This window comes from Thamnophis sirtalis, unplaced genomic scaffold (genome assembly GCF_051295495.1).
Source record: "Thamnophis sirtalis isolate CommonGarterSnake01/CBP01778 unplaced genomic scaffold, rThaSir2_p1.2 scaffold_11, whole genome shotgun sequence".
NCBI classification, from domain to species: Eukaryota; Metazoa; Chordata; class Lepidosauria; order Squamata; family Natricidae; genus Thamnophis; species Thamnophis sirtalis.
The window spans coordinates 16,804,425-16,828,843 of NW_028261391.1; the positions used below are offsets into that span (position 1 = coordinate 16,804,425).

The following is a 24,419-nucleotide window of genomic DNA, read 5'->3' on the forward strand; positions in this document are numbered from 1 at the left end:
GACACTTATGGCACAATTTTATGTACACACTTAACTTCTACAGAAAAACATATGCAAAGAAGCTGACATTATTGTATACAGATATTAATTTATTTTTTTAAATTATGAATGTGCAGATTTGGTCTCACATTTTTAAACATAATAATTTAAAATCTACTCACTTTCTTTCACCACTACCCCTTACTATAACCATAAACTTATTTTTCTAAAATAAAGTTAGAACTGCCCTCACAAGCTCAGCTCCAGTATTTGTTGGGACTACACACACATTTAACACACTTAATTTTGCAGCTTCATTGTTGCACTGTGCATACCCAGAAAACAACACAGTAGCTATTGCAGAGATCCTAAAATACACTCTAAAAACCTATTTTTCCATATGTAAGTGTGAACCTTCTCTTGCATTCAATTCAAAAAGCTGTCTCTTCGAAAGTAAAAATATGATCTACTCTATTAAGTGAACTAGTTGTGTTTGAATTCTTCCGATACTGAGTATAAGGAAGCCGCTGCTTGAATATTAACTACTCATACATTATTTTTCTTTCATGCTCTGGCCAAGCATATTTGTCTTCATGAACCTTCAGCCATCTAGATAATTATTGACAACTACGAACCACTGCAATTAGTGCTATTACTGGTGAACAATAAAAAGTACAATTTCATGTATTTATACATGAGAATGTATTTTAAGATGAGACAACTTGGATAAATAGTGACTTATGGTATCCAAACTGGCCTGCAATGTATGATAAAATACTGTGATACTCATCCTACCAGTTTTGTCAACATATGACAAAATACTGAAATAATCTTACCAGACTACTATAGCAAGATTTCCAATATCCAGTGAGTACAGCTCAACATTTTAAGCACATGCGATTTTGGAATGAATTGTAATCACTAGATATTACACACCCAGGAAGGTTGATTGTGGCTATGCTTGTTAATTTGTTACCATTGTAGGCAACATTTTTTTTAGGTGTGCACCCAATTATGTAAATTGGTGAAATGGCTTTTTTGAGCGCTCTTACGCTTATAGAACTGGTCAATTCCATAGCCGTATACTTTGGGTGATCATCTTGGATTATTTACAGACCATTGCCATGTTGTTGGCATTTACAGAGTGGTTTACAGCATGAAAAGATAATGAAACAGCAAAACAGTATTTTCTACATGGTCACTTCCCTTCCTGTCTCTCACTATTTCAAAGGACAGCGTAACTGTAACTGTGAAGAGTGTTTTGTAGGGATTTTAGTTAAGTATCATAACGGATTATCTTGGTTACCTTTCTGAACAAGCAATAACACCTTATTTGTTGGAAGACTTAATGACTCAGGAAATTTTGAATTCACCTGTTTCAAAAAGCTCACCCAAGAAATACAAGTTTACATGCACCTTGATTGGAATGTACTCTTTGAACTTCAGTTGTGGTTAGGCACATTCTTTGGAGATTAAGGTCCACACAGCAGCAAATGATTGAATTATTATGTGCTTTATAGTTGTCGTCTTTGAGGAATCGGAACATTCCAGCCAGCTTCAACTGAAATAGCTGAATTGTCTAGCACACACAAAATCTATTGTAATTTTCATATCATGCTGCCATGGATTTTAGTGCTTAGGATCGCACAACATGCTAAGCTGATAATGAGTACATTATGGCTTGCCATGATTCTGCAGCATTTCCATTGGCTTCCAATTCATTTGCAGGGTTAATTCATAGAATTGATTTTTAGTCTTAAGATTATGAGCGTAGGATTTTTGAAGGTTCTCCTTTGCCTGCATAAACCACTGGCCCACCAGAATTGACCTCAAAATCAGATTATTATAGGTGCTGCTGTGAAGATGACAATATTTTACCTACAAGTAGAATTTTTTATAGAGCTGGGGAAAAGCTGGGTGTTTTTTTAGTGTTTTAGTGCTAGTCATTTATTTTATTAAAAAAAAAAAACCTTTTAGCCCATTTTCCGTTTCCCTACATCTCATGGAATGATCTGTCCCTATCAATTTAAACTGATGAATACAGGTAGTTCTTGAGTTACAACCACAATTGAGGCCAAAATTTCTATTTCTCAGCAAAACAGGTAAGTGAATTTTGCCCCATCTTACGACTTTTCTTCCCACAGTTGTTAAGTGAGCCACTGCAGTTGTTAAATTAGGAATATGGTTAAGTAAATCTGGCTTCCCCATCGTCTCTGATTGTCAGGAGGTCAAAAAAGGTGATCAGGTGACCCAGGGACGATGCAACCGTCATAAATATGGGTCAGTTGCCAAGCGCCTGGATTTTGATCCCCTACCATGAGGACCCTGTAATAAGTCACTTTTTTCAGTGCCGTTGTAATTTCAAATGGCCACTAAATGAACTGTTGTAAGTCAAGGACTAACCGTATGAAATTATATGTGAAATAATGAAATAATCCTTATACATAAATATGTTTAATCCTTTCCCATAAATATGTGGTATATCTATGTACACTACTGGTTTCCAGAAGAAGGGACAGGAATGCAGACGGCCATCTGATGAACAAATCCGCTGCTTCAATTACTGCTGCAAAGACCCATTTCCATTAATTTTGCAGAACATTTTCTCACAAGCATTCTTGTATCATCAGTCACACAAATCTATGATAAAGTAAGTTAATACTTTTGGGACTAATAGGTAACGTTGCTAGGTATGTATAATGATCTGAATAGGGAGGCATAACCAACAATTGGCAAATATTTAATACATTTTAGCAATTAAAACTTATCAATCTGTATTCAATGTAAAACCATATTATTTCTTTTCTTCTGTACAGCCAAGAGATGTATTTCCTGTTCTATGCAAAACTGCTTCCCAGAATCAATACTTTTCCAATTTTTTCATCAACTAAGTCTTTGTTCAATGAAACATTTTATTGGTCAACATTTTTAAGGGGGGAAAATCCATAAATTCATTTCGTTCATTTATCTTTCTGACTTCCAATTATATAAATTCAGGAATGAACGGCTTATGATTTAGCACCAGATGCTTCCTCACACCAGTGTCAAACACTAAGATTTTAGTATTTTCAAAAAAAAATAGAAGTTTTAATATCAGAGCTGTTTTTGAAAAATGTTAATGGTTTGCCTTGATTTTTTTTTAAAAAAATAAGCATACTTTCCCAATATCTGACACCATTTGTTCCCTACTGGCTTTGAAACACTTTTTAAAATGACAAGATCACCTATTTTCATGCACTCAAAGATAGTATGTGGGAATGCTATTGGCTCCTGAAGTAATGTGATAATTAAAAATGCTACTTCACAAAATAAGACTGACATTATAAAGCTCCTATTGGTGTTTAGAAATGCTCAAAGAACAATATTAAATATGAAAATACTTACTAGCTATCAAATTGTTATTCTAACCCACTAGAGTGAATAAATAAAATATTTCAGACTCAATTTCAGCAACCCCTTTTCAAAACAGCACTCAGTATAGTACTAAAAACTGGTTATTTAACCATTAATAATTAACATTTAGTGTAAAAGTTCAACATGAAAATCTGCAATTAAAGATGTTTTCACTGTTTAATGATTTCCAATTAACAGTTTTCTCTTTGATACAGAATCATGAAATGAAATATTGGAGCAAAGCAAAAATAAAACTATTTTTTTTTCAGTTTTAGATTCTTGAATTGCATGCAAAAAGGTAGATACTGTGTACTTTGAATCAAGAATGTTGCATTCAGTAAGAGTCCTCAAGACAGTTTGTAAAATAAACAGATACATACTGACCACTGTAAAACATAAAATTTCAATGTTGCTCATAACTATAAAAAAAGCAGCACAAATACAGATTTGGTCAGTCTGGAAGTTGTATAAATATACATATTATTGTAGATTTCTATGCACATGTTGGACATAATCTACTGAAAACGTTTCTTGTGCAGATCACCATAGAAATGTTTGTGAGTTCCCAAACACCTCCGCTACTGATGTGAGATGCACAGGAAAAATTTTCCATAATTGTGCCCTATACCTTCACTTTTCCATGGCTTGACCTCTCCTTGGCAGGTAAACTTTTTTTTAGCCTTGCTGAGAAAATGCAGGTGCACTCTGGATGGCATTTTATTTTCCTTTTCCATTTTTTGAAGATTTCTGAATCTGAAGTTTTAATTCCTTGATCATCTTCTCTAACTTCTGTCTCGCTTCCCGTTCCTGTCTCAGTTCATCTTGGAGCTCTTGTCTATCGGCCTCTGCATGATCCAGCCTCTGCCTCAGTTCTGCTAACTGCAAGTTTGAAAAGTAAAGACAAGTTAGAACAGCTGGTATATCATACACTTGTTCCTTAATCCTGGTGAGATAGGCAGACATTTCATTCTGCTTCAAAATGGAGCACCTTTCAGTGATCATGGCATTAAAAAATACCAGACTGGAACATAAATATGTTCAAATATATACCAAAAAATGTTACAAATTTAAATTTCTTTTTACATTTTCTATTTCCACTTTGCTATTGCAATATTTTAAGTGAAAATATTCTTACTTCTTTGACATAGAGGTTTCTAAATTTCCAGAAAAACCAAACATTCATTAAAGAATGGAATAGAAAGAACGGAAATAGCTATTTTTGAGTTAGTAAACTGTAAATAATGTAGGAAAAATCAAATCAGTAAGGGAAGTGAAAGATATATGGCATTTCGTCTGTACACATTATAGTGTAGGCATAAGAAAAGTAAGGCATATTTTAGTGCTAAATAAGGAAACTGTTTCTAAAGATAAATAAGGCTGCAATCCATATGCTTGAATGCATGGAGCTCCAATGTGTTAGAAGATCTTCAGACACCTGAAGGGCAGAACTAGCAAGAGTGTATATTTTGAATATTTTATCAGCAATCCAGCATTACATGTAATCTTCGGTTTACGACTGTTTAATGAAATTACAACAGCCTTATGAAAAATTACATGTACTCACATTTATGACTGTTGAATTACCCTCACAGTCGTGTGACCACAATTCAGGCATTTGGAAACCAGCTCATATTAACAACTGGTTGCAGCATTTTTCAGTCACACGATTGTGATTTTCAACCATTTTTGTCAATTTCTGGCAAAAAAAAAAGCCCACTGGGGAAGCTGAATTTGACTTAACGATCACGATTCACTTCATGACTGTAGTTATTTGATTTGCTACTGTAAAAACTAACATAAGATTGGATCACTCAATTTATGACCACAATGACTTACAATGGAAATTTTGGTCCCAACAATAATCCTAAATTGAGGAGTACTTGTTTCAAAGAAAGATGGCCCAAATGAAACTCAATTTTGCTGCTCACCTGAGCTGCATATTCTGCTTCTTTGTCCTTTTCCAAGCTGGAATCGCAGGTACATTTTTGTTTTATTACCTGCTCCAGCTTCTTCTCTAAATCTCTTTGTTCAACATAAAACTCTTGCATTCTTTGAGCATGCTCAGTCTGCAAAGATTCAAGTTCTTTTTGTAAATTTTGTTGCTCTTCTGTCAGCTCCTTCATGGCTTTGGAACTACTTAACATTTCAACTTCCTATGAAGAAATGACAATTATATAGAAAGTTTTCAAAACACAGAATTACAAAAAAAAAAGATGCTTCGAATTTCATAGTTTCAGGTTCTATTTCATTTGAAATAGGACTTAGTATAAATACACATCTTGTGCTTTCTTCTCTCAGGAATGTAACTCATTGTGGTTGTTAAGCATGGATTCGTGTGTACATACTATATATACTCTCTATACATGCACACACATATATTACACATGCATGCGCACACACACACACACACACACACACACACACACACTCTTATCAATTATTCACCAGTATTGCATTTCTACTTCAACATTCTCCATTAACACATTCTAAGATATTTTGGGGAAAAATGTTTCAAATAAGTAAAAAAATGTGTGAAATGTTGAAAGTTTTTCCCTCACAGCTTTAAATTTTATACTGTAAAGGATTTTCTTCTATATTCAATTAAAATGCTAATCACAAATGTACACTTACAACAATCTGAAACTGCCCTAATTTTATTTCTACTATATCTTCTAACACCAAAGGGAAGTCTCATGACTTCCTGGATATCCTTCTTCCAGATAGTGAGTACGGAGTAATTTTCATCATAGGAACCTTAGGGAACACAGTTAACCTCTGCTCATTATCCAGTGGAGAAATAATAGGTACCAATGTAATGCGAAATGTTATTAGGAATTTCAATCTTCAAAAAGGATGTGTGTGATTCAGCAAAGATTTTACAATACAATACAATAGCAGAGTTGGAAGGGACCTTGGAGGTCTTCTAGTCCAGCCCCTTGCCAAGGCAGGAAACCCAATACCATTTCAGAAAATGGCTATCCAACATCTTCTTAAAGACTTCCAGTGTTGGGGCATTCACAACTTCTGGAGGCAAGCTGATTAATTGTCCTAACTGTCAGGAAATTTCTCTTTAGTTCTAAGTTGCCTCTCTCCTTGATTAGTTTCCACTCATTGTTTCTTGTTCTGCCCTGTTCTGCTTTGGAGAATAGTTTGACTCACTCTTCTTTGTGGCAACCCCTGAGATATTGGAATGCTGTTATCATGTCTCCCCTAGACCTTCTTTTCATTAAACTAAACATACCCAGTTCCTGCAACCATTCTTCATATGTTTAGCCTCCAGTGCCCTAATCATCTTTATTGCTCTTCTCTGCACTCTTTCTAGAGTCTCCACATCATTTTTTTACATCGTGGTGACCAAAACTGAATGCAGTATTCCAAGTGTGGTCTTACCAAGGCATTATAAAGTGGCATTAACACTTCACATGATCTTGATTCTATCCCTCTGTTTATGTAGCTTAGAACTGTATTGGCTTTTTTGGCAGCTGCTGCACACTGCTGGCTCATATTTAAATGGTTGTCCACTAGGATTCCAAGATCCCTCTCAGAGTTTTATCAGAACACTGTTTAGCAAAGTACTGAATCAAAGGGGCCTTCTTCTTCAAAGTACTAGATGAGAGCAGTCACCCCATTTTTGACCCAGATGTTAAAAGGGGATTCTCTGCATACACTCCAGAGTAGGAAAGTTCCATCAATGCAAGAATGACTGAAATGGGTCAGCCTATTGCAGCAAAGCATTAAGCAGGAGAACACTTATGTTTGATAATAGCTGAAGTCCAACTTTCAGATTAGCATTCTTAGGTGAAAGTAAGCTTTAATACAAGTAAATGTTAAATGAAATACAGGGAAAGGTTTGTTTTTTTTAACCCTGTCATTGTTTTATTCATAATTATAAACTTTCATCTTAATATGGATGGATACAAAAAAAAGGAAGACACTATTTGGGAGCGAGACAAAAATAAAATGAAGTTCACACATACCATTTGAAGATGCTGCTTCTTTTGCAAAATTGTATGCAGCCTTTCTTGCTGTTTAATATACGTTTTCATGACTTCTTCCATCATTTTCCCTTTATCATCATCAGATCCAATACCATTGGAAAGAGCCTGAGATGAGGATTGTGCATCACTACTTATTTCCATTTCATCTTCGGTAGTCTCCCTGGAACTGACCTGTTCTGTTTTCCTTCTGTTTGCAGGTTTCATGGGTATGGGTTGATCTACAGAATCAAAAAATTAAGAAGACAAAGTTTGTTGATTTTCTACAAAAACAGTAATTCCATTAACATTATTATTATTGTTATTATGAAACAAATTCATTTTTTACTCACCTATACTAGCACAAATTCCAGATCTGGGCTTTAAGTCAACCTTCTCTTGTCCTTCAAGAGCGATGTCCTGATAAAAGATGCTTTTTTTGCGTTTGCTACCATTCTGCTGTTTCAGTGATTGCCCGGGAAATGATTTACATACGTCTGATATCTTTTCAACCGTTTTTGTGGTTTCTTTAGTACGAAGAGATACATTGGGAGCAACCACTTTATCACACATGTAAAAGAAATAGCTGGAAACCACAAAATTGAAAAAATTATTAGAATATACATTAATTAAATCATACTGAATCAAGCACAATATAGCCAACAATGGAAACAAACAAGCAAACAAACAAAATATTACTCTCTAATACCCAGCCTGCTACACAGTAGTTGTAGATAATCATTATTTTGTGTAGCACAGGAACTATCAAATCAATTACAAAGAAAATATATTGCCAGCAGTATACTCAAAGATCTATTAACAAAATGAATGAAATAGTCGATTTTAATTTTCAGAGGTATTTTAATACTCCCAATTTTATTAGCTTCCAAATGCATTTTAATGTACTTGTTTTATAACCGCGTAGCCGGCTCAAAGATTCTGGGCAGATCAAAGAGCAGGTGGCATTTGTAACCAAAAGGACTTTTGCAGAACTCCCATGTTGTTAATGGTTTCATTTACAAAGCCTGAAGGTGAAGACCCAAGTCATAAAGGCTTTCTAGGTCATTACTAATACTCTGATTTATACTGAGAAACCTCCTGCGAACCGGTGCAGCAGGAGGGGCACTACACAGATTGTAGGTTACAAACAGTATTCAGAGAGAGTTCCAAGTAGAGCACAGTACATAACTCAAGGACTCCTCACTTCCACCAGAGCATCCTGTGCCAAAAACAATCATATCTCATGCAGGAGCCAAAGCTAAGCAAGGTCTTCCATCTGTTTCACTCAGGCAGGAGCTTAACTGTACATGAACCTGTAGATCACAGACCATCTGTTTCTAACGAAGTATAATTCCAGGAAAAGCCAATCGTGCAGCCGCTGTGGAGTTAGAATGTTTTTCAGATAAGCAGCCACTGTATCTTGTTGAATTTAATTTGGCCATATTTGTTCCAACCTGACCCTCAAAATCTTTAACCACCAGGCCAGGACTTCTGCTGTAAGTCCTACTCAACCTTGGATGTATATTGAGCATCATCACCTTACAGACAATATTTTATTCTAAATTGTTAGATGACCTCACTAAGCTGTTTCATATAGACACTAATGAAAACATCTTCCTGGGTTCTGTTACTGAACATGCTGTTGCTGCTTTAATATTTAATACAAAGGTTCTACTGCTTTCTTAAAAGTAAAACCTCATTCAAAACAAGTAGAACTTCCGGCACTTCGTGAACATGTTGGTGTAATTAGCTGAGGAACAATTCAAATGACACTTTAACTGCTACATCAGCACTGTACAGACATGTCCATCAGCACAGTAGAGCTTCAAATGGTTTCAATAAGCTGCATAGCAAGTTAACTCTTCATGTGATTAAAATATAGCTCCATTTGATTCTGACAATGATAAGCCACCATGCCCTATAGTTCTATAGCACTTCTAAAGTAGACAGCATTTTTTAAAATTCTTAAAATAATCTTGAACATGGGCTGAACTTGCTATTCTTTTTCAATGCAGCATCATCTAGAATGAAAAGCAACCACTACAAAGCTATTATTAACAAGCTACTAATTGATTCACATAAATTATTCCAAGCTACTTGAAAAGTCTCCTCCCTACTTACATAGTTTTGATGATGTGACACTGACAACCATTTCATACTAATGTAAGTTCTACCACAGAGGAGGGTCTCAAAAATGGAGCTTTAGGATTCAATGTATTATGCAATTAATTTCCAGAAAAACAGGGGAACGTTTTTAGCTCAAATTCACACAAATGTAAATCAGATTAAGTGCATAACTTCAAAGACCAACAGATTAGAGACCCTGAGGATGCTGTACATACAAATGGAAGTTCCAGGAGCCACTATCTTTTATCTGAATAAAACAATTTGGTCCTTCTGGTGCTAATAAAGTAGATGTCCCAGATATTAAATAGCATCAGAGGATGGGAAACGCTAAAAGTTTTCTAGGTCCTCCAAAGGAAAGTTTAAGGTTTTGAGTGGAACTAGTTCTTAGCAAAGATACTGGCAATAGTTAAATTGATGTTTTACATAATTTAATTACACTTTCTGGGATTAAGAAAAAAAATCCCGTGCAAAAGGTACATCTATTACATAATGCTTTGCTCTACATAATTTATGTAGATCCAACAGTATGTAAAAGGCATATTCTCCATACAACCCCAGAAAGTGTAATTAAATTATGTAAAACATCAATTTAACTCAGGTAAACTATGAAATTATTTATAAGATGGATCATGAAATAATTAAAATATGATTCTCTGATCATTTTTATTAACAGAAGAATGTTACCTGGGATGTATAAATGAATGTGGCTGATCTGTAGAATCTGTTTCTTGCTTTATAACTGGATACCACTGCTGAAATTCTACATTATAATGGGAATCTGCCTAAGGAGGGAAAAATATTTACGTTTGTTATATACCATTCTAGCTTTAAAACAAATAGCAATTGCAATTTTTAATCAATTTTGTAACAGAAAAAAAAATCATAAATATAAATAGCATCGTTTCCATTTTCCCTACTCAAATACAATGTAAATGAAGCCATAAGCAGCTTTTGTAAAGATTGTAAACGAATGCTGTATTTCCTTTTCAGTCAAAAGAAATTGTGCAGTATTTTGATAATTTAACATCAATTAATTATTGATCAATAAAATGGTTGATTAATATATTTTTTATTTAATATTGCCTATTTAAGAAATGGAATTGTGACTGTCAGGAAATTCACTCAATTCCTAAGAAAACTGCTTATCAAAGTTTACAGGGAACAATTCAAGAAAATCAACATGAGACAATAAAAGCACACTGGTTGAGTGACCAATCCAATAATAGGTAAAATTGACTGTACATGGGAAGCATTACTTGGTGCCAGCTTTTTGTTTTTAATGCATTCAGTTTGTATAGTTTTAATATAGTTCTTATATTGTTGAGTTTGTTATAAGATGAGCAGCTGCTTTAAATAAATATGATAATTAATATATCTAGGAACTCTTATTCATTCATTCATTCATTCATTCCTATCTTTTCAAACAGACCTTTTTAGAAAATCAGTGTTTTCTTGAAGCCTTACAAATTGTTTTTATTTTTATGCTTTTAGATCATTGGTTTTTATGCTAAAAGCAAATCATCTACATTTCAAAACTAAAGGAGAGAAAATAGGTTTTTGTAGGACCAGCGGAGAAGTCTATCAAACCTATTAGAGAAAGCAGATGGTTCCACCTCTTTCTCAAGCCACTTATTTAACTTTATGTCATTATGCCATTACGTCTGCCATCTAAGGCAACCAGATAAACATTTGAAGACAGCCCTGTTCTAGTTGGTATATAACAAATTGGTTTCATTTCGTATTCCTGTTTATCATATTATTGTTATTGTGGTTGGTCACAGTCAACCAGAAATTTAGACTGAATTTGGCATATTGAATTCTTCCCAGGTATCTGGGATAGGCAAATGTTTTTATTATTTTGTTTTCTGGCAGTCAACTAAATGTTCAGGCTGGATTTGGCACATTTCTCCATTTATCAAGTCCTTCCAAGGAACTTAGATAGGCAGATGTGGATGTTTGACTGTGTTAAATGTATTTTCATATGGTGTAAGCTATTCTGAGCAAAGATACCATTTGCAATTGACTGACAGTGAATTTATCAATGTTGATCATGCTAAGTGGCACACTCAACGTGCCTACTACTATTGGTACTACCTTTGCTTTCTTTTGTCATAGTTGTTTATTTCTATTTGCAGGTTTTCTTTCTATTTATCATCATTATCAAATTTCACTTTGAAATAGCCTGATTAAAAATAGTAAATAAAATTCAAAATAATAATTAAAGATGGAGGCTAACAATAAACTTAATTACTATAACAACTAGACTTTGATCTTAAGTTCTAATTTAATGAATACTTTTATTTGGCTCCAAATAAGTTTTTGCACATGAATCAAATGTTCCCATGAATAGAAAGGAGCAAAGAAATATGCCTTCATTTTGTTCTGTTATATGAATGCTACTACAAAGAGCAGCATCTTCCCAATTTTTGCAGGCAATTGACTTCTAGTATATCTAATCTTTCCCCTGACTTTATTTTTTTAAAATCTTTATTATATAATTTTAAAGAATGTATTTTATTTTTGAATGGCTCGGATTCTCTCATTCATGCTTTTTCAACAATTCTTCAGAATTAGGACTATTTCATACTAGTAGAAGGGTATCCCTAACCACATCATAGACCAGTTAGTTTTTTCTTTTCTGTTCAAAATGTGAAGATTCCCCTGTACTCTGAATTTTAACACTTGTTATTTTGCTGTTAACAAATCAGAAGTGTTAGAAGCACTGCTGAAGCAGCAAAGTGTTTCTGCACTTTCTGTTAATGCATATATAATAGGAACAATTGAAGGTTTTTATTTTTAAAAACACCTTGCGTATTTTGCATTCTATTTCTAAATCCACTTTAATTTTGGGAGCCAGAGCTACAGTTCTGCAGTTAAGACTAAAAGGAGGAAACTATTTTGAATTCTGATGACGTTTGTTTTGACAAAGGAGGCGAAGTAAATTAACTTTTAAAAAGTGCTTGAAATTATGGCAGAAATGTATGTCTCGTCTTAGTTCACGAGTGCATGTATAAGTATGTATATAATGGCTCTACATACTGTGGCCTCAATTCCCTCCATATAGTCCTCATTTAATGACCGTAATAGGGACCAGAATTTCCCTAAGTGGTGCAGTTGTAAAATGTAGCATCACATGACTGTATCACATAGTGATAGCAATCTCAGCAGTCTCTGTTGCCAAAAAGAGGGGCTGTATATCATTAAGCGAGACCTCACGTGACTGAGACTTGCAACTTCCTACCAAGTTCTAACAAAGGCAATGGGGAAGCTGCAGGAAGTAGCAAGCCCCAATTACAAGCTTTTCCTTGGGTGGCTTGCAAGCAGGCCAGTCAGCTAACACCTACTATGGAGTGTAAGGAGACGGGATGGACATTGTGGCACGAGTGCAGCAGGGAGGTGGGCATTAAATGAGTGCAATGGGTGAGCACAAATGAGCATTGTGATGTTAATGCAGAAGAGGTGCTGCAGTGTGAGTGGGTTCTGCAGTGCTCCAAGGACAGGCAGGTGGTGAGGCCCACACTCACCCTGCCACTGTGTGTTTCTCAGGACAAAAAGCAACTATAGGAGCGACTGACAGGAGTGATTTGCAACCCTTTGTGCCAGCTGTATTTTTGGGGACATAGTGGCTCAATGGCTAAAACAATGAACTTGTCAATCAGAAGGTTGGCAGTTCGAATCCCTACTACCATGTAACAGAGTGAGTTCCTGTTACTTGTTTCAGCTTCTGCCAAACTAACAAAAGCATGTAAAAATGCAAGTAGAAAAATAGGGACCACTTTGGTGGGAAGGTAACAGTGTTCCGTGTGTCTTTTGGTGTTTAGTCATGCTGGCCACATGACCACAGAATTGTCATTAGACAGCACTGGCTCTTTGGCTTAGAAACAGTGATGAGCACCGCCCCCTAGAGTCGGGAATGACTAGCACGTATATGCGATGGTAACCTTTACCTTGTCTATATATTTTTCATGTACATAAGCAATTGTCTTAAAATGAGCCTAAGAAGGAATTCAGATCAAAACTAGAGATCATTCCTTAAAAGCTCTATAAGTCTGAAATAAGATACATAAGGTTGTATATATATATATATATATCGCTTCCATATTTTAGTTCATTACAAGGTCATTAAATCAGCATCTCATAAGTTTGTTTTTATTAAAATGTTCTTTTCTCTAAAAATCAGATCTTAGATCTGTATTATGAAAGCTCCAAAGGGTTACATACATACATACACACACACACACACACTCAGTACAATAGCTTTAAAATACACTGCAGATCATATATCAAACAAGATAGGTCATTTATAAGACTTACAATGTAAAGTCTTTAATTTATTCAGTATTATTTATTAGTATATACTATTATGAAAGGTAATTACTTTAGACAAATATAGTACTGCAGCTGAATGCAAAACAATTCAATTGGCTACATCATTAATGAGTAAATAAATCATGTTAAGCTTACAAATGTAATTTCAACTTCCATAAACTGAGCTGTATCCTATTTACATACAGTTAACCAAATAATCTCTTAAAAACTGATCTGTACAAGACTAATTTAAAACATGATATTACTGCCAGTCATCATATCATGACTGGATTTGCTCCTGTATGTATAGCCTTAAATGAACCCTACTTCTGTCTGCTTTAGTTATTTTATTTTTACTTTACCCTTCCAATGTGTAGGCAAACAAGCAAACTAGTCCATGGATGAATTGGTCCTATAACTGGGAAATCAATGCTACTGAAAATGGAATCCCCTCTGGAGCAAATTTTCCTTCTCAAAAACTTTAATATTCTAAGTGAATAAACTAAGGCATGATCTTGGCATTTTCCAGCAGTCTCCTTCCTAATTGTCTATGAAGAAAAACATAGATGATTCTCCTGCATCTTTGGCATATGCCAGGAAAATTTTGAATTGTTCAGGGATCAGGGATATAAAATGGCTAGGTTTACAAACATGCTTCACCTGATTACTGAATTAATCCATATTATAAATGCACTTAAACCTTTAAATAGTAACTAATTAGACAGCCGGATTCACACAACTTTCTAAGATTAAAACTATATCCTATGTTGTGTGAATGCAGCCATTAGGTCTTTGACTGGTATAGTTAAATATGCTGCATTCACACAACCTATAAAGCACAAACCCACTTATTGAGAAAAATTGAGTGGCAGGTTTTCATCATAATGATAAGCTATAATAGGTTGATTTGTACATGTAGATGATAAAAAGAAAATGATGTGGCTTAGCCTTTTACATGTATGTGACCAAACAGATGTTCTTCATGAAAGACCTAAGAAATGCCCCTACTGTCTTTAAAGAATCATTGACAGTTACTGTGATTTGTCTCATGATCAATTGTATTGTTTTGTTTTTTGTCATGCAAAAAATATGTTTAACTGCTGCCCAGAATATAGGCTTTAGCAGTGCTAATAATTGAGGGTGGAGTTCCTTGGGGTTATAGCAACTGCCTGAACAAGACCCTGTAGCTTTCTTGGCAAGATTTCAGAAGTGATTTGTATTGTCTCCTTCCTAGGGCTCCCAGACTAGTGCAAGGTCACTCAGATCTGGCTGTGTGCCTAAAGTCGGATTAGAACTCATGGTCTTCTGTACCTCTTATAGCAATAGCAATGAGATTTATATACTGCTTCACAGTGCTTTACAGCCTTTTCTAAGCTGTTTAGAGTGTCAGCATATGGCCCCCAATAATCTGGGTAATTTTATTCACCTCAGAAGTATGGAAAGCTGAGTCAACCTTGAGCCTGTGAGAATCAAACTGGTGCCAGTTGGCAAAATTAACCTACAATACTGCATTCTAACCATTTCACCACCATGGCTCATGGTAATTAGTTGTTCCTTGTTTCTAAGAAATTCTACATTAAGCAGATTTTTATCACATATTTCCTTGTGCTTTTCAAGCTACTTCTCAACAGTAGAATGTAGTGGCAGGTTGTATATTTTAGTTAGAAGGTCTACAATCTCAGTTTTAACCCACTTACATGGAGGCTATCAAGGCGTAGTGATTTATTTATGGTCAATAAGATCTAGCAATTATAAAATATATATTTTAAATGGCAAACTATTTCTGTATTATCGCAAAGAAAACCATATATAGGCAGCTCAACAATTAGCCTGAAGATAAAATGGCCAAGGCAAAGTTGAAAAGAACGGACCAGTATCAGAAGAAGAGTTCATCAACGTGCATATAATTGGAACATGGAATATGAAAGCAAGGAAGCAAAAAAAAATAAAAAAAAAAATTGTCAAAGTGAAATAAAGCATGCTAATTGGAAGATTTATAAATAGGTGAAATTTAGATAGATTGAATGGGCCACTTTAAAATAGGATACGATATCTATGCTGTTAGACCATACAAAAATGGAAATGTCTCTGGGATTTTAAAAAAATGTGCTTGGCTTTATCTAAATAACTAACATAATTATGTCTATTATGGTAGAATTAGTGAATATCAATGTTACACAAGTATTTGAACTTGTAACTGCAGTGGTTAGGTTATTTATAATAGGTAAGACTCTAAAATTCTATGAGAAATTGCAAAAGATACTAAATGCAACTTCAAGAAAAGACATACTGCTACAAATGTATGTATGGACTACAGTATGGAATGAATGGAGAAACCTTGAATTACAGGAAGGTTTGGACTGGATAGCTCAATTAAAGCATATAAAACTATACATGAAAATAACAAAAGAAAGAGAATTAAGAAATATTTCAAAACAGGAAACAAAGACAGTCAAGGGAGAACATTACCTGCAGGCCTATTAAATGTTTTCAGTGAATATTGTTAAGAATGGCAGGATTGGAAATTACAGGCTAAAAACTGGTGGTCAAACATATCCAGAAATCACCACTTTGTAGCTTAATGTTAGAAAAGCTCATTATGTAAGTAAACTTGAAAGTATAAACTCGGGTTAATGTTAAATATTAAAAGGTAATGCCAACCAGTGTGCTTTGTGAACTTACAATTGACAACCAAGAAGTGAGTAAGGGGGGAGTGGGGAACTGGACAGAGAGGCTTAATAAATTACAGGACTAGACTGTCCATTTAAGAAATAGAGAAGGAATTAATTGTAGGGACACAATTACAAACATAAATAAGACTATGAAGACTAAAGATATTTCTCAACAAAATCATTATAGTATAAAAACATTGGTCTTTCTGGTATCACTATAATGAAAGCAATGATCTCTTCAGTAATAATGTATAGCTGTGAAAGCTGGGAATCAAAACCAAGATAAAGATAGATGCCTCTGAATTATGCCTCTGAAGATGCTTATTAATAATAACATGGATCACAAGAAAAATAAATTAGCCACTCCTGAATCAAATTGATTGTTCCTTTAAGGCAGTGTCAATCAGCAAAAACTCACGCTATACATGGAGATGGATGATGAGTACAAAAACAATTTAGCAACATAGAGGGAAATATGGGGATTTTCAAATGCTGTAGTTACTTAGAGCCATGGCTAAATGGTATCTGGCATAGAAGAATACCATTGATTAGATAGATTCCATCAAGTCTGGTTTGACTTTTGATAATAGCGTAGTTAGATAATAACTATTTTGATCTGTCTGCAGTATTATGACTTTTTACAGCCAATCCTGTAATCTTCTTGATTCTATTTTTTTAGTTCTCTCTTATTTTTTAAAATAAAAACTCTTGCTCCAAACACTCGAGTGTCTTTTTTTCATACTGCTGCACATGGAGACTGAGCTACAACTTTACTTTTATCAATGCATAATTTGTGATTATTTTAGGCATTTGAGTTTTATACCAGAAGCAAAATTATTTAAGACATTTTTACAACAAAATTCTATCCCCTGTCATAGACATACATCAGAAATTCAAGTACAGTATTTGAAGCATATTACTTTCCCAGGATTGGCTATCATAGCAATAGCAATATAGCAATAGCAGTAGACTTATATACCGCTTCATAGGCCTTTCAGGCCTCTCTAAGCGGTTTACAGAGAGTCAGCATATTGCCCCCAACAATCTGGGTCCTCATTTTACCCACCTCGGAAGGATGGAAGGCTGAGTCAACCCTGAGCCGGTGAGATTTGAACCGCTGACCTGCTGATCTAGCAGTAGCCTGCAGTGCTGCATTTAACCACTGCGCCACCTTGGCCACCTATCATGTTCTGTGGTCGCAATTTAATTTTTTTCAAAAACATAAACAACTCTATAAAGCATACACTTAATGCATGTAAAAGCAATCTTTACAACTAAGCTATTCAAATATTATATTTTATAAACAGACTTACCTTAGATTGGGGTATTTTTTGAGTCTTCGTGCTAAATTTTTCTTTCATTTGTTCTAAGAGTTGCTTCACATTTCTTTCCTCAGATGTTCCTAAATATTTTTGATTAATGTGAAGATAACAGTGCCACTTCGCTGACTCAAAGCCCCAGTGACAAGTCCTCTTGTCTGGAGATCGATGGGAATGCATCACAAAGGTTTGGGGTGAAAACATTCCATAGCATTCTGAACACTGGATACATGGGGAATCTGGCTGAAGATAAAACTGTGGAGCAAACAAACCTTGACACTTGCCCAAGCATTCATGTTCTACTTCAAAGGCACTTCCAGTCTCCTTTAGTTGGGCCAGTGAACTTTTAGCATGAAGTAGGCTGCCATTTTGAGGAAAAGTGCGAGGACGCAACAATGCATTGCATAATCTTTGAGCATCGGTCAAAGTGATAAGTCCACAAGAAGGAGCATTAAAGGGCAGAATCCCCAAAACTTTTAAGATGTGAAGCTGATCAGAACTACATCTAGAACAATAGATGTAAAGTTCATCACACACTGTGTTAATTTGCTGTAGAGAATAGTCTCTGAGGACAGAATTCAAAACTTGAGGCAAACAAAGTCTTTTTTCTCCTCCAACTTTAAAACAAGCTATAGACTCCCCTTCCAGTAAAGTCTGAGTCAACTCTGTAGAACTATCTGAAGGGACAAGCAATGGGCCAGGAAGAATCTGAGGTGATGGAAGAGGTACAAAAACAGATGACATGTTTTCTTGTGAATGTCGAGCAGAAAATGCTGCTGGTCCACCAAGTGAACTCTGACTGCTTAAATGGAACTGTGCCAATGTATGTTTCAAACCAGGATTTAAGTTCAAAGGCTCTGATGCTGCAGCAATATTTGGTTTGGCATCTTCTTCTCTGTCATCTATAGGATTTTCTTCACATTCATCCAAATGTTCCTTCTTAATTACTGGCAACTTATTTACCATTGTGTGTATTTTATCCTTTACATGGATTTCTGTCATGGCTTTTTTTGATGGAGGGCTGCCATCTTCTTGAGCAACAGTCCCTTTTGATTGATGTCCCAGGATGATTTTTTTCTGTGGAGCTTCCATAGCTAAATTTGAAATAGGTAAATTTGAAATTTCAACAAAGGTAGCTAATTCACATCTCAATTTCCAGTTAGCTTAGTTGCAAAAACTAATATGGCTTTTTGAGAATTACATGAAATTTCTGACATTTAATGCAATATTCTTTCAAAATGACAATATAAAATGTACAACTCAGTATCAGATCAAAATAGTTGGCTCAGACCTTTGTTTTAAAATGATCCAATGATATAATCCAACATAAAATTTTGATTTAACACAAACTCTACTTTTGAAATTTTCCATTTTTATACAAATAAAGGATATTTTTTTCCATTTGAACCTGAATCACAAATGAACCTGTTCTCACATTCAAGGCATACCAATTTCAAACTGGACTGAGAGATTAGTTGGAGGTAGCTTTGTGTAAAAGAGTTCTGATATTCCCAGTATCATAAGCAATGCTTTGAGTTTATTGGACAGAAAAAGAGCAAGAATGACACTTGTTCTTCTTAAAAGAAAGCCAAAAGGAATCTGATACCATTGTCCTAGTTTCAACACTACCTATACGTATCTGACGAGGTGGGCAGCACATCTATAAATAAAGGTCACTGTAAATTCCAGTGTTCCAACCACAATCCTTAATCAGAACAAGAAAGTTTGTGACTTCAGCAAAATTAATTTCTAGAGCTAGTATTTTACATATATTTATCCATTAAAGGAATCTGAACAAAGGAAAGAAAAACAATAAATTTAGAAATAGTTTAAAATCAGGGTGGATAAAAATTGATGTTTTTTTTAAAAAAAATAAATTTAAATTGGATTTGTTTATATACATTGGATTATTTTTATTTTTATCAAATTTATTTTAATAAAATGTTTTTGGAGTAAAAAAATCTATCTAAATATAGTTTTCTATTTAAGATACATTAATAATTTAATTTATTCAGCATGAAATGGAGCTTAGTTATGTAGCATGAGCCTGTATATTCAGCAATATTGGGACTGTCAGGGTCAGAAGATTTAAATTGTGATTTAAACTGACTTGATTTAAATCAAATTCACCCTGGTTAAATAAATAAAAAAAACTCCAAATATAATAGGATGCATCCTAAATGGATATTACTATATTGGGCCCAGAGATTAAAGCACATTAAATACTTGCACAGCAATGGTTCCAGAGTGAATATGATTTATATTTTAGGATTCTGGATTAAAAGATAAAGATTCTAGGTATGTCTTTGAAACTATTTAATTAACATACTAATACAAAGCCTGTAACCTCTTAGAATCCAAATGTTATCTTGCAAAAAAGATCCATGACCAGTCTTCCAAAATATTTGTAAAGCACAAATCAGCCATAAAAAATAGAGTAGCAGCAAAGAGCAAAATGTGTTTTAACTCTTTTTTCCCTTGTACATGATAATCCTCTCCCTATACATGCTATTTTCTCCCTTGCAGATGGGGGTAGGGGATTCCTTATTTCTCCTTTCTAATCTCATACTTCCTATTACATTTATTCATCTATGCATGCTCAAAAAGGACAGCTACATCCATAAATTCCAATGACCTCCAGTTCTTGTAACTGTGTCATTCAAAATACAATTTAGGCAATTTGATTGCACTATAATCTGACCATCTTTTTCTGTTTTTAGAGGGAAATATTCCCCTCTATCTCTACATACCGATACTAACATAACCATGATTCCTACACTTATTTTGAAAGAAAGTAGAATACAAGGAAAGCTTTTGCTAAATTTTCTCCTTCCTCAATGAGATATTTTACACTTTCATAAAGCCCTTAATTACTAGTGCTTGATTTCATAAACACATACATGGTGCCACATTTCCTCAGTTTTCTTTTAAAAAATATTTCCTTTCCTCTAGATCTTTAATTTTGCTGCAAAGCTGTAACTTCCTCTAACTAGAAGCACACTTCTGAAGTTCCCCATTTTCATATGGAACTGTACCAGACTCCACAGTTTATCTCTGAGCTACATTTATTGCCTTCTACACTTACATGCACAATTAGAAAATAAATTAAAATGTTTTACATAAATTATTCCTAAGTAATGTTTTCTAGGGATCTGGAAAAGAGACTTCAGTCTTTTAAAGTAATGATGGTGGCAACCATACTCATAACTCCAACCATACTCATATTTAAAATTAATTTCTGTGTTGCACATTATGATCATTAGAATAAAAAAATTCAAAACACTAAAATTATTAGTATGTTAAAAACACTAAAACTACAGTCCAAATACTAAAATAACTACTCTATATTTAGAGCAACTTCAGCCTTTTCAAATCAACATAAAACTAAAGTTAGATGAGCGTATGGAAACTTCTGTTGTATACCAGTTGTTGTGCAAAAACAAAACAACCCCCTCACTATTGTTTTACATAAAGCAACTCAAACATAATGAGTTTTAAACAATGCAGATTGTATTACAAAACACAGCCAATATTCTTCCAGTTTTCTATTATTCAGCATATTTCTCAAAACCTACCTCCTCAGCACTAGAGAATCACTCTCTCTCCCATCAACTAATGTAGAAAAATGTAAATCTTATCCTATGACTGTGTATGTACATTCAACATACTTTGTCTAAATTTCAAATGCATGCTACAATAACATATTTTACTCCTCAGCAGAATCATCCGCACTTCCTATTTACTAGACATATTCTCATCCTCACTGGGAAAAAAAACTGCATTATTTTCCCATTAAAACAGCAAAATCCTCAGATTAAAAAAATGTCTCCCTTTATTAATTGCCACACAAGTTCCCATGTTACACCCACCTCAATTTCACACAAAATATTTCTTGAAACTAAGACGTTCAAATAATTCAGAGCTTATTTTCCACAACCTCAGCAAACCCCCTCTTTGTCCATATCTATGTAACCTTAAGAAAGATATCTGAAGCCCCCGCACCCCAGTGGCATTTAGCCTAACCTATATCCTCCTGACAGCAGTTCTTTTCGATGAAAACAAGAGTTAGAAAATGGCAGGCAAAGCTTCCCCGAAAGTCTGACTTAACATTTAGTCTGCAGATCACAACCACAACTGATCGGTTGAGGCACAACTTCTTAAGGTTTGCCGTTTACCCCTTTGCCCCCAAAGAACAAAAGTTGGGCCCGATCCACTGCAAAAAGAAAAACACCCTATATACTCCGCCTGGAATCCATGAATCCGACAGACACGCCAAAAAGAGGAGCAAAACTTCCCCAAGCAGACATTCAGTTCACCTGAATAAGATTACCTGAAAACGCAACGTGAGGGCTTCCAGTGTGTGTGACTGTGGTCGTCGTTCCTCTCATAACACCCCCACTCCCCAAAATATAATAATAACCTGCCTGAAAAAAGCGAGGAAACTCCTCCTTTGTCCCTGACCCAATTCTTGGGGTCCCGGAGTTTGCATCCCCCGCAAATATCCTTTGCTGAAACTAAGGAGCTTCAAAGCCCCCCCCCCCCCCAATCCTCCAGAAAGCCTCTCTCCCCTTCCTCTCTTTTACGCCGGGCGGGAGGCTGCTTTCGCGGGCGGAATTCCCCCTCCTTTTGCCCTGCCTTCAACTCTCCTCCTTCCTTCCCCCTTTCTTCAGCCAGACGGGCTGGCTCGTCTGCTGCTCCAGACGCTCCTCCTCCCCCGCGGGGGTGAGGAAGGTGAAGTCTAGCAGTGGAGGCGGGGAGGGCGACGCCGACGCCGCGCGGGGCTGGGAGAGACTGAAAGGGGCTGCTGCCCCCCTCAGCCCCTGCCCCCCCCCACACCGTCTGCCCCCTCCACTCCCCCCGTCTGCCTCCTCAACCTCTGTCTGCCCCCCTGACCCCTCCGTCTGCCGCCCTCCCCTCACCCGCCTGTCCCCTCACTCCCTCTGACGGCCACCCCTCACCCTGTCTGCCCGTCACCCCCTCTGTCTGCCCCTCTGACCCCCCGTCTGCCCCCTCACTCCCTTTGACGGCCCCCCACACCCCTCACCCTGTCTGCCCCCCTTTCACTCACCCCGTCTTCCCCCTCACTCCCTGTCACCTCCCTCCCCTCTGACCCCCCCGTCTGCCCCCTCACCCCCTCTGTCTGCTCCTCTGACCCCCCATCTGCCCCCTCACTCCCTCTGACGGCCCCCCTCACCCTGTCTGCCCCCCTTCCACTCACCCCGTCTTCCCCCTCACTCCCTGTCCCCTCCCCTCTGCCCCCCGTCTGCCCCCTCACTTCCTCTGACGGCCCCTCACCCCGTCTGCCCCCTCACCCCCTCTGTCTCCTCCCCTCCTCCGTCTGTCCCCCTCACCCCCTCTGTCTGCTCCTCTGACCCCCCCCATCTGCCCCCTCACTCCCTCTGACGGCCCCCCTCACCCTGTCTGCCCCCCCTTCCACTCACCCCGTCTTCCCCCCTCACTCCCTATCTCCTCCCCTCCCCTCCTCCGTCTGCCCCTCTGACCCCCGATCTGCCCCCTCACTCCCTCTGACGGCCTCCCTCACCCCGTCTGCCCCTCACCCTGTCTGCCCCCTTCCACTTACCCCGTCTGCCCCCTCACTCCCTCTGCCTGCCCCTCACCCCGTGTCTGCCCCCCCCCTCACCTCCAGGACGATGATCGGGTTGGGGGGCTTTCCCGCCCCTCCCACACACCCCCTCAGGAAGCTTAATGCCGTTCCGCAGCCCCGCTTCTCACCCCACAGCGGCAGCCCCCAAACCTACTCCCGGACCCTTCCTCCGCTCCTGCTTCCAAGCCTCCCCGGGCGATCTAGGCCAGCCTTCCCTAACTCCCAGCCATCTTCTCCGCGGAGCGGCAGGATTACAATTCCCATCCTCCCCCTCCCCCCCCCGCCCTGGGGAGCACCGGCGTCGTGGCGCAGCTCAGGTGGCGAAGAGGGGGTGAGGTGAAAAATGAGTCCTGACTGTGCGGCGGCGGCGGCGGAGTCCCCCCCCCCCCACTGTAATTCCCTCCCTCTCACCCCGGGTCGGGTTTGGGGGGATGGGTGCTCGCCTCTCATCTCTCCCCCCCCCTCCCGCCTTCCCCGCCGTTCCATTTAACTCAGTGTAACCTACACGCCGCCCGCCCGCCCTTCTTTTCACAGACTGCCCCCCCTCCCCGGTTAGAGGGTGGGAAACGTCCTCCTCTCCTTACCGCACATCCCAGCGGGCGCCCCGGTTCTTCCCAAGACTGGAAGGGAAGCGGCTGCTGCTGCTGCTGCTGCCGCCAACGTACCGCCCACCCGTGACCTCACTGCAGAGACAGGAGGAGGAAGAGTGGAAAAGCCGCCGTGACGGAGGCGGCGGCGGTGGTGGTGGTGGCGGCGGCGCACGGGCAAGGAATCCGCCCGGCTCGCGCGTCCCGCCAAGCCCCGCCCCTGTCTGGGCCAGGCGGCGCCGGCGCTGCGCTGCGGCGCGTGTGTGTCTGCCAAGAGACGTCATCCTGCCTCCCCCGCCTTGGGGGAGGAGGAGGGGGGAGGCGAGCGAGGGAAACCCTCGTCTGCGGCGCCGTTGGAACGCCGCTCGGCTGGACTCGATGCACGGGTGGGCCAAACCAAGATCATGGATGGGGGTGGATGGGCGACGGGGGGGGGAGCGAAAGAGGCCGTTAGA

General features: G+C 37.8%; 1 protein-coding gene across 3 annotated transcripts; it reads right to left on the reverse strand.

Annotated features, from left to right (window-relative positions):
* Positions 1-1,940: 1,940 nt before the first annotated feature.
* On the reverse strand, positions 1,941-24,018 carry SKIL (SKI like proto-oncogene). Of its 3 annotated transcripts, none has more exons than XM_014056804.2 (7): positions 23,962-24,018; positions 17,767-18,866; positions 10,158-10,255; positions 7,700-7,932; positions 7,350-7,588; positions 5,301-5,525; positions 1,941-4,251 (listed from the first exon to the last, which is right to left on the reverse strand). In XM_014056804.2, exons 1-7 carry the CDS (start codon positions 23,966-23,968, stop codon positions 4,090-4,092), a joined length of 2,064 nt encoding a protein of 687 aa, XP_013912279.2. In that variant the 5' UTR covers positions 23,969-24,018; the 3' UTR covers positions 1,941-4,089. The 3 variants fall into 3 exon arrangements, with proteins under 3 accessions (XP_013912279.2, XP_087581384.1, XP_013912278.2); XM_087725258.1 differs by lacking the exon at positions 23,962-24,018 and adding an exon at positions 22,103-22,257 and having other exon boundaries at positions 5,370-5,525; XM_014056803.2 differs by lacking the exon at positions 23,962-24,018 and adding an exon at positions 22,103-22,254.
* Between the last annotated feature and the right edge of the window lie 401 nt (positions 24,019-24,419).

Coding starts and splice junctions, on each gene's coding strand:
- SKIL (XM_014056803.2), bottom strand. CDS start 22,160: ATGAGAGGAACGACGACCACAGTCACACACACTGGAAGCCCTCACGTT. Junction 7,589..7,699: donor TGGAATTTGTGCTAGTATAG/GTGAGTAAAAAA, acceptor TTGATTCTGTAG/ATCAACCCATACCCATGAAA. Junction 4,252..5,300: donor AAGCAGAATATGCAGCTCAG/GTGAGCAGCAAA, acceptor TCAAACTTGCAG/TTAGCAGAACTGAGGCAGAG.